The 16,609-nt window shown below is 32.8% G+C and overlaps 2 protein-coding genes and 1 long non-coding RNA gene across 3 annotated transcripts; 1 reads left to right on the top strand and 2 right to left on the bottom strand.

Moving 5' to 3' along the window:
* Positions 1-852: 852 nt before the first annotated feature.
* On the bottom strand, positions 853-3,151 carry LOC141713575 (heavy metal-associated isoprenylated plant protein 6-like). Its single transcript, XM_074517049.1, has 5 exons — positions 2,981-3,151; positions 2,724-2,841; positions 2,294-2,490; positions 1,953-2,034; positions 853-1,648 (listed from the first exon to the last, which is right to left on the bottom strand). Exons 1-5 carry the CDS (start codon positions 2,987-2,989, stop codon positions 1,098-1,100), a joined length of 957 nt encoding a protein of 318 aa, XP_074373150.1. The 5' UTR covers positions 2,990-3,151; the 3' UTR covers positions 853-1,097.
* A 5,697-nt stretch (positions 3,152-8,848) lies between these two features.
* Positions 8,849-16,569, top strand: LOC141713573 (uncharacterized). Its single transcript, XR_012571996.1, has 2 exons — positions 8,849-9,031; positions 16,083-16,569. It is a non-coding gene; the product is annotated as an uncharacterized LOC141713573 (long non-coding RNA).
* On the bottom strand, positions 9,527-12,919 carry LOC141713571 (glucomannan 4-beta-mannosyltransferase 1-like). The gene is made up of 9 exons (XM_074517045.1): positions 12,602-12,919; positions 11,900-11,998; positions 11,566-11,818; positions 11,262-11,372; positions 11,031-11,167; positions 10,812-10,925; positions 10,509-10,708; positions 10,215-10,409; positions 9,527-9,826 (listed from the first exon to the last, which is right to left on the bottom strand). Exons 1-9 carry the CDS (start codon positions 12,917-12,919, stop codon positions 9,670-9,672), a joined length of 1,584 nt encoding a protein of 527 aa, XP_074373146.1. The 3' UTR covers positions 9,527-9,669.
* Positions 16,570-16,609: the final 40 nt, after the last annotated feature.

The following is a 16,609-nucleotide window of genomic DNA, read 5'->3' as shown; positions in this document are numbered from 1 at the left end:
GAACAATAGATTTAATTTAATAATAAAAAGTTATACGGCATCTACAGAAATGATCGAGTCGAACAAGTATAAAATGGATCAAATCGTCGGTCTTCATGCAAGTTTTCGTGCAGAGACCACCAAACGATATGTTGAAGAAGATATATTTATATGTACCTATTTCATCACAATCCCAACACGTTTGAGGTATCGACCATAAATGTAACCCAGTATAAACTTCTAGCACTAAATCAGATCCAACACTCATAATAAAGCAGAGAAACAAACACACTCTCAACAAGAAGAAAAAATAAACTGAAAATCTAAATAAAAAATTTAGATATGAAAAAAGCAAACTTAAAAAGAGATAATCATTTCACCCTCAAAAGAGATAATCATTTCACCCTCAAATACAATATGTTCCGATCGAATTTAAGATGAAAGAAAATCCAAACTCTGACAATTAGATCTAAAAACAAACTAAATAGATAAAAATTATTCCCCGAAAAAGAAGATTATTGAAAGAAACAAAAGAAATAAAATAAATTAACAGGTTTGGGGCTTTCCACCGGATAAATCGACGGAAGCCCCGTTAAAAGAATGCTGATTTTTGAGAGAATGTTAGGTTTTTAAGAGGAGGCTAAAAGAATTGTTAAACGTAAAAACTTACATGTTTCTTTGTCTAAAAAAATCTCACTTTTCGATTTAATTACTTATTATTCATCTAACCTTTTTGTAAAATAGATTACAAATTCTAATCTACTATTTGAATGAAATAATTGTTTTATAATAAATAGCCTAAACAACGTTGCAGTTTAGTAGAGTTTGTTCCAATCATTGAGGCAAAAGAAATCACAACACGACAAATTTCGCTTCGCCATTGTAAATAATGGAGCTGTTCATTAACGCATTTGATAACAACTTTTGCGTTGATCATAAGTGTTTAATTTTTTTTAAACAAATATGCCTTTCAATCAAATTAATGAGCTAATTATACAGCCTTTTTCTCAATTACTTCATCAAGATATACCTTGTAGAAGTTTGTTTTAAATACTATAACCCAGTATATATACAATTTATCACTCTGCATCATAGATAATATATTTTGAGCTCCTATTTCACATTACTGAACACGCATTAGGATTCTCATCACTGAACATTTGAGGCCCCCTGTAGTACGCAGTTGGAGGAGGCGCATGTAAGTAGTGATCAACAGCATAGCCCTGAGTTACATGACCTTGAACTTGATCATGCATTGCTACACCATAATCTTGATTAGAGTAGCTCTGATTATACATTGCTGTTGACGTCGAACCATATTCATGAATTGAGTGATTGTGACCGTAAGGTGGTACAATAAATGTCGTATAAGGGTCGTAACCATGGTAGTCCATTTTTTTCACTTCCACATTGGCTGCTCCGCCACCACCATCTTTCTTCTTGTCTCCATCTCCGCCCTTGTCCTTTTTGTCGCCTCCACCGCCTTCTTTCTTGTCTCCACCGCCTGCCTTGTCTTTCTTGTCGCCTCCTCCATCGTCTTTTTTGGCAGGCACAATCTCCACATTTCGCCTCAATTTCTCTTTTAAATGAGGTACAAGTAGCTTAACGTCCATTGTGCCCTTTATTGTTATCAGATCATTTTTCGAGTCCACAGAAACGTTATCTACTCCTGCAATTGATCAAAAGATATTTAAATAAACACTTGACTTAGGCAGATTAATAGTTGATTGAGTAGGTAATTACTCATTCAACAGATCATGAGATCAACTAGATTAATTAAAAAAGTGTCGGCTTGAACCATGAGATTTCAATCTGGTTAATAGGAACGTGAATGAGATTTCAATACAAAAATGTACTAGAACCTCAATCTCATTCTTGATTTCAATACAAAAATGTACTAGAACCTCAATCTCATTCCCGTTAACTCGCTTCAATTCCCATGATCCAAACAATCCAAACTTCTGTAATCTCACCTTCTGACTTTGATATTATTCGTTTAATCTTATGTATGCATCCATCACAATGAAGTCGAATCTTCAGAACAACTGTGCTCACCTAATTAAACAACCAAAGTTAGTATAATACTGATTAGGTAACATGTACAAATAGTAAACAAGATCACCAATCCCAGCTATGACATTTGAACCATAACAACCACTTTTTCTTATTTTTCAGATAGTCAAATGCACTCGATTTTGTCTCTGACATTCGCGTATTTTCACTGTGACTCGACTCTTCAACCTCGTTAATGGTATGCGCTAGGCCATGAGTAAACTTAAGGTACAAACTAATTATTAGCTTGGAAATTAAATACCTTCTTCTCGACCTTCTCCTCGACCTTTTTCTCTGGTTTGGCCTCGGCTTTTTTCTCATCCTTTTTCGGCTGAGGAGAGACAATCTCCACCTTCTTCTTCGTTTTGTATGCAACTCTTTCTCTCAGCCTCTCCGGTTCCAAAGTACAAGTCACCGTTAACTTGTTACTTGCACTGTCAGCTTTCACTTTGCTCACACCTTCATTATCAATAACACACACAAAATTTAACTTCTCCTGTAAATTGTATTGAACTGGAGCCTAAAACTTAAATTACCGCGAAAATAGTTTAAATCACCCCTAAACGGTACTTGTTATATTGGTCGTTGACTCGTTACCTCCAAAACTTGTTATATCGATGATTAATTTCGAAATTACAAAAATTAAATTTCAGCAGAACGAGGATGACAAAATTAAAAAATTAAGATCATACCTTCGAAATGTTTAACGGAGCTTTGAACTTTTTTGGCACAACCTTCGCAATGCAAGTCGATCTTCAGAACGACGGTGATCGCATCGCCTTTCTTCTCTCCGTCCTTCTTATCATCTTTCTGCGAAATTTACATAAGCTAATTAAACAGAGGGTTAACTATACGATCCTATTGAGTCATTGATGAGCTGGTTACTCGATACCGAGTACGAGAGTACAACTAAGTTAACAAAACTTGATAATCTGGAAAATTGACTAACCTCGCCCATGGGGAATAATAAAGTTGTTGAATGACGAATGGTAAAGTAAAATTGGTGATTGGTTTGAAGAGAAGAAATGGAGGCAAATGATGGTATTTATAGAAATATGAAAGGGAAGGAGAAATAATTATTTATGTCATAGTTTATGCCGTCGGTTGCTAACTTGTACATACTGGACTGATTTTAGATGCCGTGACATATCAGCCAACCAAACCCCATACATCTCCAAAATATTTTATCCTCGGACGGCTTTGTCTTATGTGCCAGTTTAGGTCTTTTTATTTGTTTTATTCGAAATTTAATTACCTTATTTTATATTTGTCAAATGATAAATTTCGAATTAATCTTATTGGATGCTTGAAAATTAATAAATTTTTATTTAAACGAGTATTTAATTGACTTTTTCAATAGTTGAATGCCAAAAATGAGTACTCCCTTCGTCCCTCCCGGTTGTTATCGTTTCTAAGAGAGTGTCCGACAGGATTTTAAGATAAACAGAAGGTATAGTTCAATAATTTTTTTTTAAAAAAATCTTTTTCTGAATAAAAGTTTAAACATTCTATTTTTATTCAGAAAAATATTTTTTTTTAAAGTTATAGAATTATACTTTATATTCATCCTAAAATGTATGCCGGACACTCTCTCATAAATGATAACAATTGGCCGAAACTAATGGAGTATTTAAATAATAAATTAATTAATCGATTTTAAAATCGTAGCATAATCCTTGACTGGGTAGTGGATAGTTAAGTCCCAAGTAAGAGGGAAGAGAAAACACTTGTGCAAAGCAGAAGCTACCCGGACTAGTTTTAGTATTTGACTGGGGATCAATGTATACAAGACATGCAGGTTTCACCTGTAATAATTTTATTTTGCACTAATTAATTAAACACGCATATGTGAGATTCGAACTCTTAACATCTTGGAGGGAACAAGAACTCAATCCCAACTAACTGTTATCCCTTTATTTTAATTTTTATAAATAAAAAAATAGTATTATATATGCTAAACTACTAAATTATCAAATATAGTCTTTTTATTCCCCTAAATTACGATCAAAGCATCCTACTAAACTATGAGTACAACTTCTTCCTAATTCTTTTATTATTTTTATTATAAATTAATAATTACTATATATTTATATAAAAGTTTAATGATCTTTTAAACCTCAAAATTTGCACCAATATACCTATCTGTCCCTGCAATTTCAAAATGTTTCTTTTTGCCCTTAAAGTACTAAAAACGTACCTTTTAAACATTGAACGGGGAAAAAAACCGAAGGACCAGGAGTCAGAACCGGTACAAACGGGCGGTCCAAGGTTTAAAAAGTACATTTTTAGTATTTCATGAGCAAAAAGTAACACTTTGAAACCACATGAGACGGGTATATTTGTGCAAAACTTTAGTTTTAAAAAGTCATTAAGCCTTATATATAGTAAATATATTAAAATTATTATATTAAAAAAAATATTTTAATATAAACGAACCCGTACATCGTGGAATTTAAACTATAATTAATAATGTATATATTAAAAACATTGATTGGTTGTCAAGATTACATTGATATCAACCACAACTTTTAGATATTTTATTAAATTTTAAAGATAAAACATTATCTCAATATTTGCATTTCTATTGGTTGTCCAGATTTCATATTTGATCATATCTGATATTAATAATGTAGTGTGGTTGTCCAAACAAGTTTTTTTTTAATAGCTGAAACAAAAAATATGTGAAACAAAATAGAAAAAAATTAAAATATGCATTATATTTAACCAAGTATTAATGAATTACTGTATTTTAATATTTTTTATTTTTTTATTGAAAATGTTATATTAAAAAATTAATTCAGCATATATATAATTTAATAATAATGTATAATTTATAATTATAACTAAAAGTTAGAAAATATAAAAAGTAGGTTAGTTTGGGAAGAGTTGAAAAAAGTAGGTCATTTTGGGAAGAACTGAACAAAATAGGTTAGGTTCGGAAAATGAACAGAAAATAAGGTTAAACACGGAAATGCTTCACTTTTCCTATCTTAGAATCGGAGTCACATGCAAACTATGCAAAATTAAGATTTAGGGAAGCAGTCCTTGAATCTAATTTTAAAGCTTTGAATAAGCGTACAGATACGCTTACGACTTTACCAGGAAAATTTTAAAGCTCGTGGCTTCTAGAGTTAATGGACCTACGGCCCACTACTTTTATTAATCGTCACAGGTTAATGCATCAAAACGTCGTTTATAAGTTTAATCGCACATTGTAATCGACATACCACCTAGTAATTTTTGATTAAATAAAACTTTCTGCTTCATCTGAATGGTTCAGGATGGTGTGCGGATCAGCGTTTTCACCACAAATACTGCTCAAGTTGAAGAAGCCCAAGTTTAACTTTTTTTCTTTAATCCATTATGTAAATACACGCTGTTTTCGAACTTTTAACCTCCCGCAATATTATGAAATTTCAATCACGGGATTAACATTTTATTAGTTTAAGTTTAATTTTTTACTTTTCTTGAATTTTAAAACAAACAATTAAAAATCTACACTATGGGCCTGTTTGGCTAAAAAAATAAGCCACTTATTCGCTTATAAGCGAATAAGGAATAAGTACTTATTGATGAGTGTTTGTCGATCCAGCTAATCGAATTTACAACTTATAAGCTGATAAGTTGAATATTAACAACGACCTACTTTTTCTCAACTTAGTTTGATTTTTCGTCTTTTTATTAACTTTTGTTTTAAAATTTATGTTTTTATATTTCTTTCTAATTTTAAATTTACGAATTAAGATAAATATATTTAAAATTTATTTATTTTAGCTCAGTTAAATAAAAATATTCTGACATTTAACCAAACACTTATTTAACTTATAAGTATCCATCTACTTGTCACTTATAAGGGCTTGCTCCCGAGTTTTTTAATGGGAAGGAAGGAAGTGTTTAGGAGATAAAGTACTTTCATCCCAATTTAGGAGTGAAAGTTTTGGAATGAAAGATTGTTAAATTTACATTTATTAACACTTGTTTTCGCCCCTTTTAAAAACTCGGGAGCACGATTACGAAGCGAAATGAAACTAATTTACTTACATTTCACTTGCTTTCCTTCCCTTTTAAAACTCGAGAGCAAAAGGGTAAGTCACTTATTCATTTCAAGTCATAAGTTACTTATTTTAAGATTTCTGAAACGAACAGTATATTTATAAGATTGTAGTGATAAAATAAGCCCGATAAGAAAAGGTTAAGTGAGTGATTAGTCTCTAGTATTAGACCAAAAGACGCGACCCCAACTAGATTATCCTTTGACATTTTTATTAATCACTCACACTGGCATCATTTCAGCAGCATCTTTTGTTTTCTTCATAAACCCGCGTCTTATCCACATTACCAATAATTAAAACTAAACTATCGAGTAAACAATTACAATTAGGCCTTAACATTCTCTACTCAATGAGCTGTGGGCTCACATGTCTGATCTGAATTCATCATCCATGATGCAAAGGCTACCTGTTTGATTGTACTATGGATAAAATGATTTAAAAGCCCGTTGAAAAATACTACTAAAAACTTAGAAAGGCCAATTGGACACGTCTTGGATGACGGTGTAATGGGGTTTCAAGTAACTAGAAGCTACTTGGATTGGGACAAAACTTAATTTAATAACCAAATAAATTCAACCAGTACAGGAACGAAATAGACACCACTCAGTTCTATTTATAATTTAATTGTTGCGGGAGTGTGACGGGAGTAGGGTGCATGTCACAGCGGTACGGGTATGTCAATATGGGTTTGACATGACGTCAATTAGCCAGATATTTTTTTCATGATTTGGCATGCCTTTTTATTAATTTTTTTATATATTTTTAATAATTATTTTTAATATTAGAAATATCCAGAAATAATAAATATAACTCTAAAATATTTACATATATTTGAATATCTAAAAAGTTATTTATATAAATGAGTTTTATGATGGTATTCGATTGTTACTATCAACTAATTTTAATTTTATATTCAAGTTCACTGTATATTAGTATAATAATTATGTTTTAAATTTTATTATATTTAATTGATAAATGACATGTCATTTGGTCAGGGTGAATGCCCTTTTTACCCCATTTTAGTTAAAGTAGATCCCAAAATACCCATAGGAGTTATACACATACCAAAATATCTGCTGACTGCGCATTTAGGAATTGCGTTGTTACTATACGCATAACAGTTTTGCGTAAAGAATGATTATATATATATATTTTAATTATTTTGAAAGTATGCGCATTAATATATTTCCCATATTGCGCATAATATAGGAATGTACGCATTTTGATTTTGCGTATTGTTGAACACGCAACACATATAGTTTTAAAAGTATATATTTTCCTACTTGCCAGACTGCATCTTTTCTTTTGACGGAACCACATGTACTCACTGCAACAACTTTTGACACGTGAACAGGGTGTAGTTTTAATACTTTTGGAATTAGTTTTCACCTTTTAAGTGCCAGAAAAGTGATCAACAGTATTAGTAAGAATACGCAATTAAGCAATGCGTAAAAAGTTGGTAAAAAGGCAGCACTTACTGTCAATTGGTATTTCGATCAAGCAGAACTGAAATATAGGCATTTTGGTCATTATATGATTTGGGCATGCTTTTTGGCAAAAGTATGCCTATAAGCATGCCTTCGTCAATCCCATGACAGGTACCTAGACGGGAGATTAATAGGACTTGTTAATTTGCTTTCACCTAGATCGGATATAATCTGAAATAAGCAAAATTCATACTAAAAAATATTTTATATTTGTGATAATATAATTATTTAATCATAATATTTTATAAAAGTACAATATATTATATTAAAAGTACTACATTTAATAAAAAAAAATTTTAAGTCTCACAAAGTGAAAAAATAAATAAATTATGATCTAAAAATATATGAACTGAATTTTGTCTGATCTTAATACGAATTAGACCCGAATTGAATCTCATCTGATCCGATCTGATGGCCTCCAATTATATCATATGCCGAAACTGGAACCGATACGAAATTGATCTAATCCGAAATCGATCCGATTATCCGATTTGTAAGGTCTATTAACATATAACTCTAACTCACCATCTGTATCATACACTAGCATTCGTGACTGTTTTAAGTAGGGCTGAGCAGAAAACCGAATTAAAATCGAAACTGTACTAAACCGAAACCGGAGAAAACCGATCCGAAACCGCACTGAATCGATTCCTAGTATTAAAAAATAAATTTTATATTTTACACATATAATTTATATATAATTATGAATTTTTTTTACAAGCTCTGAAGTATTTTGCTGCTTGACTAGTTTATGAAATTTTTTTTTTACAAGCTCTTGAGTGACTGATATCGGTGATTGAATGTGAAAAAATTAGATTGTTTTTTAATGTCGTGTATCTGCTGCACTACTTACAAATTTACTTTTTATATTTGTTGGTTTTATAATCGAAATTGAGTCGTGGAATTTGTTAAACCGAAAGCGAAATCAAATCCGAACGACAGTTACAATTTTAGATTTTAAAAAATAAAAGAATTTATAATCGCGGTTCCGGTTATATCCGAAAACCGAGTCCATACTCTACCCTATTTTTTTGGTATTGCGGACGATTAATTCCGAGACACTAGTTATTATTAGTTTTGTATAAAATAAAGGGCACTCTTTTTCCTTCATGAGTTAGGTTTTAAAGAGGCCTTTTTTTGGGTTATTTATTTCATATATTAAGATTTTATTATCTAAACGTCCGGAGGAAATTTACGTGTTTTTCGGTTCAATAATAAACTTTGTGATCGAAAGATATACTCTTTGTATTTCAAAATTTGATCAATGAAGTTATTTCATTCTTGACCCAAAAAGAAAACAAACCACCGCCATATTAGACTACTAAAAAGGCTTGTATTTTTACCCAAAAAAGGCTTATATTATCCTCGGCCCAATCACATGTTGTGGACTTAACAAACTGAAGCCCAAAACATCTCCGGCGATCTCCCTCCGCCGGAGCTGCATCTCCTCTCCTCACTGAGGTTCGGCCACTTGCATATTTTCTATATATAAATTTATATGCATGTTGTTTGAATTGATTATGTTGTGTACTTACAAATTTCTAGTTTTTAAGATTTCATTTACAGTATTTTAATTAGGTTTAGGCGAATCTACAGTTTTGTTGAAGAGATTGTGGACCTAATTACAATAGCATCTCATACATGATAACTAGGACCGTAAACGAAACGAGCCGAGCCGAGCCCAGGGAACTAACTCTTAAGTACTCATTTTCGGTTTATTTAAATTATCAAAGCTTATATGGAGCCAAAATCCTAGTTTAGAATTATCAAGCTCTAGCTTCTATCGAGTCAAAATTATCGAGCAAAAAATCCTAGTTTAAAATTATCGAGCTCGAACTTGTATGAGTATGGAACCAAAAGCCTAGTTTACAATTATCGAGCTTGTATCAAGGAATTGGCTTCTATAGTTCTATTACTATAGTATACAAGGTTCTATTACACGCATAACTACCCTGAACTTTGTTTAAGAGATTAAAACAACAAACAACGGTTAGTTTATGCAACTTTATGAGAGTACAAAAGTTTGGTGCTATAGCTATTGACCTCTCGCCTACAATAGATTTTGCACAAGCATTGTAAGCGCGCTCTTTCTGAGTACCTTAATTTGGTGTCGCTCCAACATATCCAAATCCAACTATGAAGAATGCTGCAGATTGCATGTACAGATATACGAAGAAGTGATCGTTGCGTAAGCGCATGTTAATTATGGCGCAGATTAGTAGGTAGATTCCCACGCATATCTCCCCCATATGTATCCTGTATAAGATATTAATATTTGTATTAGATATTATACTATGTACAAAGTATTTGGTCACGACTTATTGCCTACTACTCCCTCTGTCCCCCTAGATTGTATGCATCGGGGACGGGGGCTCGACACATTTTAATGCTCCTCTAAAGTGTAGTTTCGTAATTAATTTTTAATTTTTTTTCTTCTGAATAAAAAATTGATATTTGAATTTTAATACAAAAAAAGAAAAATTCAAAAATAAATTATGGAGGTATATTTTATATTCACCTTAAAGCGTGTGTCGGCCATTGAAAAAAAACGGTATACAATTGGATGGGACAGAGGGAATATCTTTTAAGCTTAAAATGCTTCTAGGTAATTCGTATTAAATTTACATTCGGAAGGTGAAATTACCTTTCTCCGAGGCATTGTCGTTTCTTTGTTAATCGAGGATTGGATTGGCGCTGTCTATTTGCGTTTCCAAGCTTTTCAGTCACCACCCATTCGTTGACTCTATTTGCTTCGAGGAGTCCTATAAGTGCTGCCTTAGATCGATGAAGAGACATGACATTCTCAAACAAGATCCAGAAAACTATCAGATGCAAGGATCTATACACCAATGGGAGCTTTCAATAGATTAGAAAAAGCATGATACTTGGACGACACTTTGATTTATATTTACTATTTGTAATGTAGGATTAGTACTACCTTTTGGTGCCTCCAGAGTTTAGGAGTGTAGTTATCGCTGGAATGTAGATTGCTACTAATTTTGGGAGATAGACCTCCGGAACCACAGTGCATGCGGGAATGACCACACAGTAAAATAAGAATGTGACCCAGTGTGCAATGATTTTTCTCACAAAGAAGAATGCGTAAACGACTTGGATCTTCTTCCAAATTGATACCCTCTGCCAAAACAATAGAAAGAGAAAGCTTTTTTATCGTGTCCTTGAATAACTGTGTTAGTTTTGTAAATGATGTACTTTACTTGGCTGTTCCAAACTGTCTTACCTCACAAAATATAATTTCCTTGGTCATTTTTTTAAAAAGATTGGCTGGGCCACATGACCAGCGGTGTTGCTGGAAGCGAAAAGTTTTGAAGGTGCTGGGGAGTTCATTCTTGACCTGTAAAGATGAAAGATTACAGAATTATTCATATATTTGTCTTCTTTTGGATTTATAGTTTCTGTATCGCCTATAACAATAGTAAATGGGTGCAACAGAACTTACTGGCAGATCACCAACATAGATAAACTTCCAACCCTTTAGGCTGGCCCTTACTGCAAGATCCATGTCTTCCACAGTGGTTCGATCTTTCCATCCACCTGCATCATTTATTGCTTCGATCCGCCAAACACCGGCAGTACCTGGAACCATAGAACCATGACTTTAACTAAGTTTCCTTACATACTATTATTCTGGGATGCAAAATACTGTATTGAAAGATGATATCTGGTTTACCATTGAATCCGAAGAATTGATATGTTGAAGATCCTACTTCTTGCTCCACATTGAAATGATAGTCTAGTGACATCTCTTGGAGCCGGGTCATCAGACACTCGTCCGCATTTACTAGAAAGTTAAGACATTTCATTAGCATGTGTATATGAATATCAATATTTCATGTGCTGGGGTAGGGGATTTCTTCACTAAATTTAATCATTTCATGGAGGTCTTAGATAAAAAATCTTTAGCATGGACACCATGAACCTAATTGCTGTAATCTTGATGTTTAATTTGAGCATAATATTGTCAAAATTGTTACCAAATTTCCATTTGGCCTGAACCAAACCAAGTTCTGGGTTTTCAAGAAGATAAGGAATAGTTTTCCAAAGAAATTTATCATCAGGCTGGAAATCTGCATCGAATATCGCGACAAATTTACAATCTCGGACGTACTCCTTCTGTAACCCTTCACGCAGAGCTCCAGCTTTGTACCCACTTCTGTTGTCTCTGTTTTCATACATTACATTGACCCCTTTAGAACTCCACTTTTCACACTCGGCCTGCACCATATCCTGCATTTGGATAAAAGAATTGTTAAAGCTCGTCATTGCATCAAATATAAATTCGTTCGCAATTTGAATTGACAGCGATACCCTAATTGATTTATTGGTCGAGTCATCCAGAACTTGAACAATGAGGCATTGCGATGGCCAGGAAAGTGCACAGACAGCTCCAATTGACAGCTTGTAAACCTAAACCAAGAGGAAATTAGAGGTGAGAGTCTTTATGATAATTAATTATATTCAAATTAACTTCTTTCATTCCTTGGATTCGGTCTTTTCAGTCTCTAAGAACTTTGGCAGTTATCGACTTCTTTCTGAGTAGAATTGAAGAATTAGACTCGGTCACTTGGATTACGTCACAATGTTTAAAATATATGTTTACGTCATTCATGCCTATATTATAGCTATACTAGTCTACAGGACCTCTGAAGATAATCTTTACATCTTATTGCAAGACGTAAGCAAACTAGTCAAGCAAAGCGTCACTGCGCCAGAGCAACGAGTTACTTTACAAGGTATCAATTACTTGTAGAGTGATTTACTAACTTTCCATCAACATGAGTCTGCTAATTTTTTTCTATTTTATGTTAAGAAATGATCTTTATGATATTTGCCTGACATGAAGGCTTTATATGCTTTTAAGTACACAATCTCTGTGGATTATCTAAATTTCACCTCGAATTATTTCTATAATTGTATTCGTGCATATCAATTGTCACACACAAACTGTTTATAGTTACGATATTATGTACGTATAAACAGAAATCATTCAAGTAAAGCATTGTATTGTACCTCTCTTTCATTATACATAGGTATTTGGACCAACACCTTAGGATATTCTTTCTTTTTCTTCTCTACCTCTTCCTTTAAAGCGTTCAACCTGTACATGGTGTATCTTTTCTTTCCGAGAAACTTTATGCCCAAGATTACACACGTCATGTAAAGCCTCTCTATGAAAAGCATGATTGACATGGCTACACATATATAAAGTGCAACAGTCAAAATTGGGACAACTACAGTAACTCGTTTTTCTTGCCAAAGGTCAGTTAGCTTTCCGGCAATATTACTAGATGCTCTCATCTCAGTCTCTTCATGGAATGTATTCCTCATTGTGATTGAGCTGTGATGTCTAAGAAATTACTTGATTATTAAGAGGACTCTTGAGAGATGAAAAATAAGGAATTGATACAGCCGATGCATTCAATTATGTCCGGATATGCATTTTGTGCATTTGAAAAATTGTAATGGTTTCGGGTGGAGATAAGGATATGCGCTGGATCAGGTGGCAGAACCACGTGAGATGAGTAATAAAGTAGACATAGTAGGTGAGACACCCGGCGTATTTGCAAGTAAAGATGTTGCAAAGTAGCAACCTCTTAGCTGTAATTTTGGCATTTACTGCCAGCAATAAATGAAAGTCGAAAAATGGATGTTAGTTGGAATTATGGTCTTTAGTGATAAATTAAACTATCCAAGCTAATGATATAGTTACTCCAAAATATTGCTTGTGTCTCACTATTTATTACTACACTTCTTACTGCTCCCCAACTTCTTTTATACATATATATATATATATATATATATATATATATATATATATATTTATATATATATATTAATAATTTATGGTATTTATTAAAGGGTCTTGTTCACACCCTGATAAAAAATAAGAAAGGAAATTGCCTTTTTACATACTTAAAAAATGATGATATATAATATTTTCGTATCATTTTAAGTTAGGAAGCTACCAAGTGACTATATTTACACAACTTAGCGCTATTTCTTCTGGTCTTCCATGAATTAGGAAGTCATTGCTGCCGAGTTGTCTCTGTCTTTATGGCCACGCCCATTATGGTGGAATGTCATGCTACCAGTTAGATGCTAAATCTAGCTGTTAGAGCTAGATGGCCTGTGGTGGCTGAGAGCATAAATTTTTTTTATTACTATTTGCTTAAATGTCATCTTACTTTTGCCTTTTCTACATATTCTCTAGAATGTTGTTACTTGCTTATGCTCATGCACCCTCCTTAAATAACTATTTATTAAAGATCTTTTTTGAATCCTAATTATCAAATAACTTGGTAAATATTAGTGGTTTGACTTCCACTTAACTAATAATGATATGGTATTAAGCTGCTAACAAAGTCAACATACATAGTCAATAAAATGTTAGTAGGATACACATTACTCTTGTACACCCTTAAATAATATTACATATAATCAAATTATTTACTAGAAAATCAAAGAGTTCCTATAGTTTCATTCCTTAATTCTTCCCTTGTTAGAAAAAATTTTGAATACGAGTTTTATAGAAGGCAAGAACCATGCACCATGCTTTATCAAGACGTAAGGAAAGCACTTTGAATTGTTGATTATTTTCCAAATTTGGTTTAGAATCACTAGTCTATAATCTAATTTTAATGGATCTTTCTATTCTAATAATCTTTCCAATAGTTATTAGTTTTTATCAATTCTATTCTTATGTAACATAACACTATTGGATCAACAAACGAAGACATTGCTTAGAAAACGATAGGCTTGGATTTATGGAACACAAAAAGATTTCTTATTCCTTAGCCAGAAAGTCACATATGGTAAAATTTCTCTTTCCCGGGTCGGGCTCGATCATTCGACGATTACTGATATCCGTGTAAGATGGAATAATTCTTTCTCATGATAAAAAGATAAAGAAAGGATTTCGCTATCGAATTAGCTATAATGGTGGAGTGACCGCTTTTTTTCTTTTTATCCCAAAACAAAAAGGTGTTGCCAAATTGGCAATGGTACCAGAGACATTCGGGAAAGAAAAGATAGTTGGACTCGATGAGAGGTAGGGTTGTAAATGAGTCGATACGCTCACGAACAGTTCGTTGTTCGACCTGAAAAAAGTTCGGCTCGAGTTCGGTTCAATTTATAAACGAGTAGAATATGAAAATAATTTTAAGGTTCAGTTTGTAAATGAGCTGAACTTGAGCACAGTATAGTCCGGTTCAAAAGTTCGTGAACAAGCTCGATTACAATGTTCGTGAACTAGTTCTTAAATATAGTTCGTGAGTAATATTCGTGAACATGCTCGTTGATATAACTCGTGAATAAATATATGAATTACTGGTTATATATACTCGTAAAAATGTTATGAACGCACACTTATGACACACTAATTAGTTAATAATTGTGTGTATATTAATTCTATAAATATAGTTACCAATTTTTTTAATTCAATGATTATTTTTTATATTTATAGGATTTAAATTATAACGCATGCTGGATGGTAAATATACAACTACTTTATATAACTTGCGTTTATGTATTCAAATCATTTGTACAAATCATTATTTAATTATTTAAATTGAAATGACAAAATTTAATCAAAATCAGAATGCTAAATACTCAAAATTATTATTTTCGTTTGTAAGGGTTTTAAAGTTTTTATTTGAGATTTATTTTAAAAAAATATGTGAAACTCATGCAAAAAATCGGGAATGTTGAGAACGAGTTAGTAAAGTGAGTTGTTTGTGATTAAGAGTTCGTCAACGATATTCATAAGTTGTTTGTTAACATAGTTCATGAACAACTTTTTTCTTAATAAGTCGATATACAAACAAAAAATTTGACTCGATAAAAGTTCGAGCTCGAGTTCGAGATATTTTTAATGAGCTAATACACGAACACATGAGAGTTGGGCTCAGTTCATTTACAACCCAGAGCACATGCGAGTCTCGTGTGTAATAGTCTAATCCGGGTGAAAAGAAAACTATTAAAAAATGATTGATTTTTGTTACTGACGAGTGTAACTACATCTGGAAATAAGTGAACATTGGTCGGTGTCGCTTTCTTCTTGATTTTTGTACAAGCACGAAGAACTGCCAGGCCTATGGTAATTAGGAATGCATAGGTTATACCCATTCTGTAAAATTTGATTTTTTTTATTCAGTTTAAATGGGATGACGTGACAGTGAAGGTCCTGGCAATTTCCAAATACTTCTGAAATCTATTCAGAATGTTTTCAGTATATATTTGATGGTTTGCTCAGGGTATATGGAGTAATCTTTGTTAACTTTTTCTATCTTGGTGACAGTGAGGGTCCTGGCAATTTCCAGATACTTCTGAAATCTATTCAGAATGTTTTCAGTATATATTTGATGGTTTACTCGGGGTATATGGAGTAATCTTTGTTAACTATTACCATCTTGGCTCTTGTTATCTTTTCACTATCTGGTTAACGAGCAAGTGAAACAAGACGACTTGACCAGTTTATCTTCGCTCTTTGCAGGTTAATCTTGTTTGAAGGGAAAAAAAATTGGTGTTGATCATATAAATGATGGATAGCGTTGCTTAAAATAGTATTTCTAAGAACGATGGATGTCCTTGGAACCTCAAATTTAATTTGTAGAAATGATGTAGCAATTATCCAGTATTCTGTACTGACGATTGTTTTACGGTTTTAGCTACTGCAGTGTCATGATTATTGAGAGGCAGCTATCATGTCTCGGAGCTGAAAGGTATAGTTGTCAACAAAGTAGGAATTGACTTATGCAGCTGCGCTCCTCTCTTCTCATGTATAGAGAGAGTTATGCCATGGAGCTGTGAAGATGTAAACAGGAACGTGAAAAGTTGATTTCTCAAGCTCAAGTCACGACTCAAGACTTGTTGATATTACTCCCTCCGCCCCATTGATTATTATACGTTTACTATTTGCACGCATTTTGAGACCTTTATAAAATATAGTTCCGTAATGTTTTTTTTAATTTTTTTTTTTTTGAATAAAAGTTTAAACATGAAACTTTTATTCAGAAAAAA

This window comes from Apium graveolens, chromosome 3 (genome assembly GCF_009905375.1).
Source record: "Apium graveolens cultivar Ventura chromosome 3, ASM990537v1, whole genome shotgun sequence".
NCBI lineage: Eukaryota > Viridiplantae > Streptophyta > Magnoliopsida > Apiales > Apiaceae > Apium > Apium graveolens.
This window is presented reverse-complemented; position numbering and strand designations above follow the sequence as displayed.

Excerpts from the sequence above, each read along its gene's own strand:
- LOC141713575 (XM_074517049.1), bottom strand. Across the intron at positions 2,491-2,723 it reads CTCCGTTAAACATTTCGAAG|GTGTGAGCAAAGTGAAAGCT; the intron begins GTATGATCTTAA and ends TTGATAATGAAG. Across the intron at positions 2,035-2,293 it reads AGGAGAAGGTCGAGAAGAAG|GTGAGCACAGTTGTTCTGAA; the intron begins GTATTTAATTTC and ends TTGTTTAATTAG.
- LOC141713571 (XM_074517045.1), bottom strand. The coding sequence starts at position 12,919 with ATGAGGAATACATTCCATGAAGAGACTGAGATGAGAGCATCTAGTAAT. Across the intron at positions 11,999-12,601 it reads CTATGTATAATGAAAGAGAG|GTTTACAAGCTGTCAATTGG; the intron begins GTACAATACAAT and ends CTCTTGGTTTAG. Across the intron at positions 11,819-11,899 it reads CGACCAATAAATCAATTAGG|GATATGGTGCAGGCCGAGTG; the intron begins GTATCGCTGTCA and ends ATCCAAATGCAG.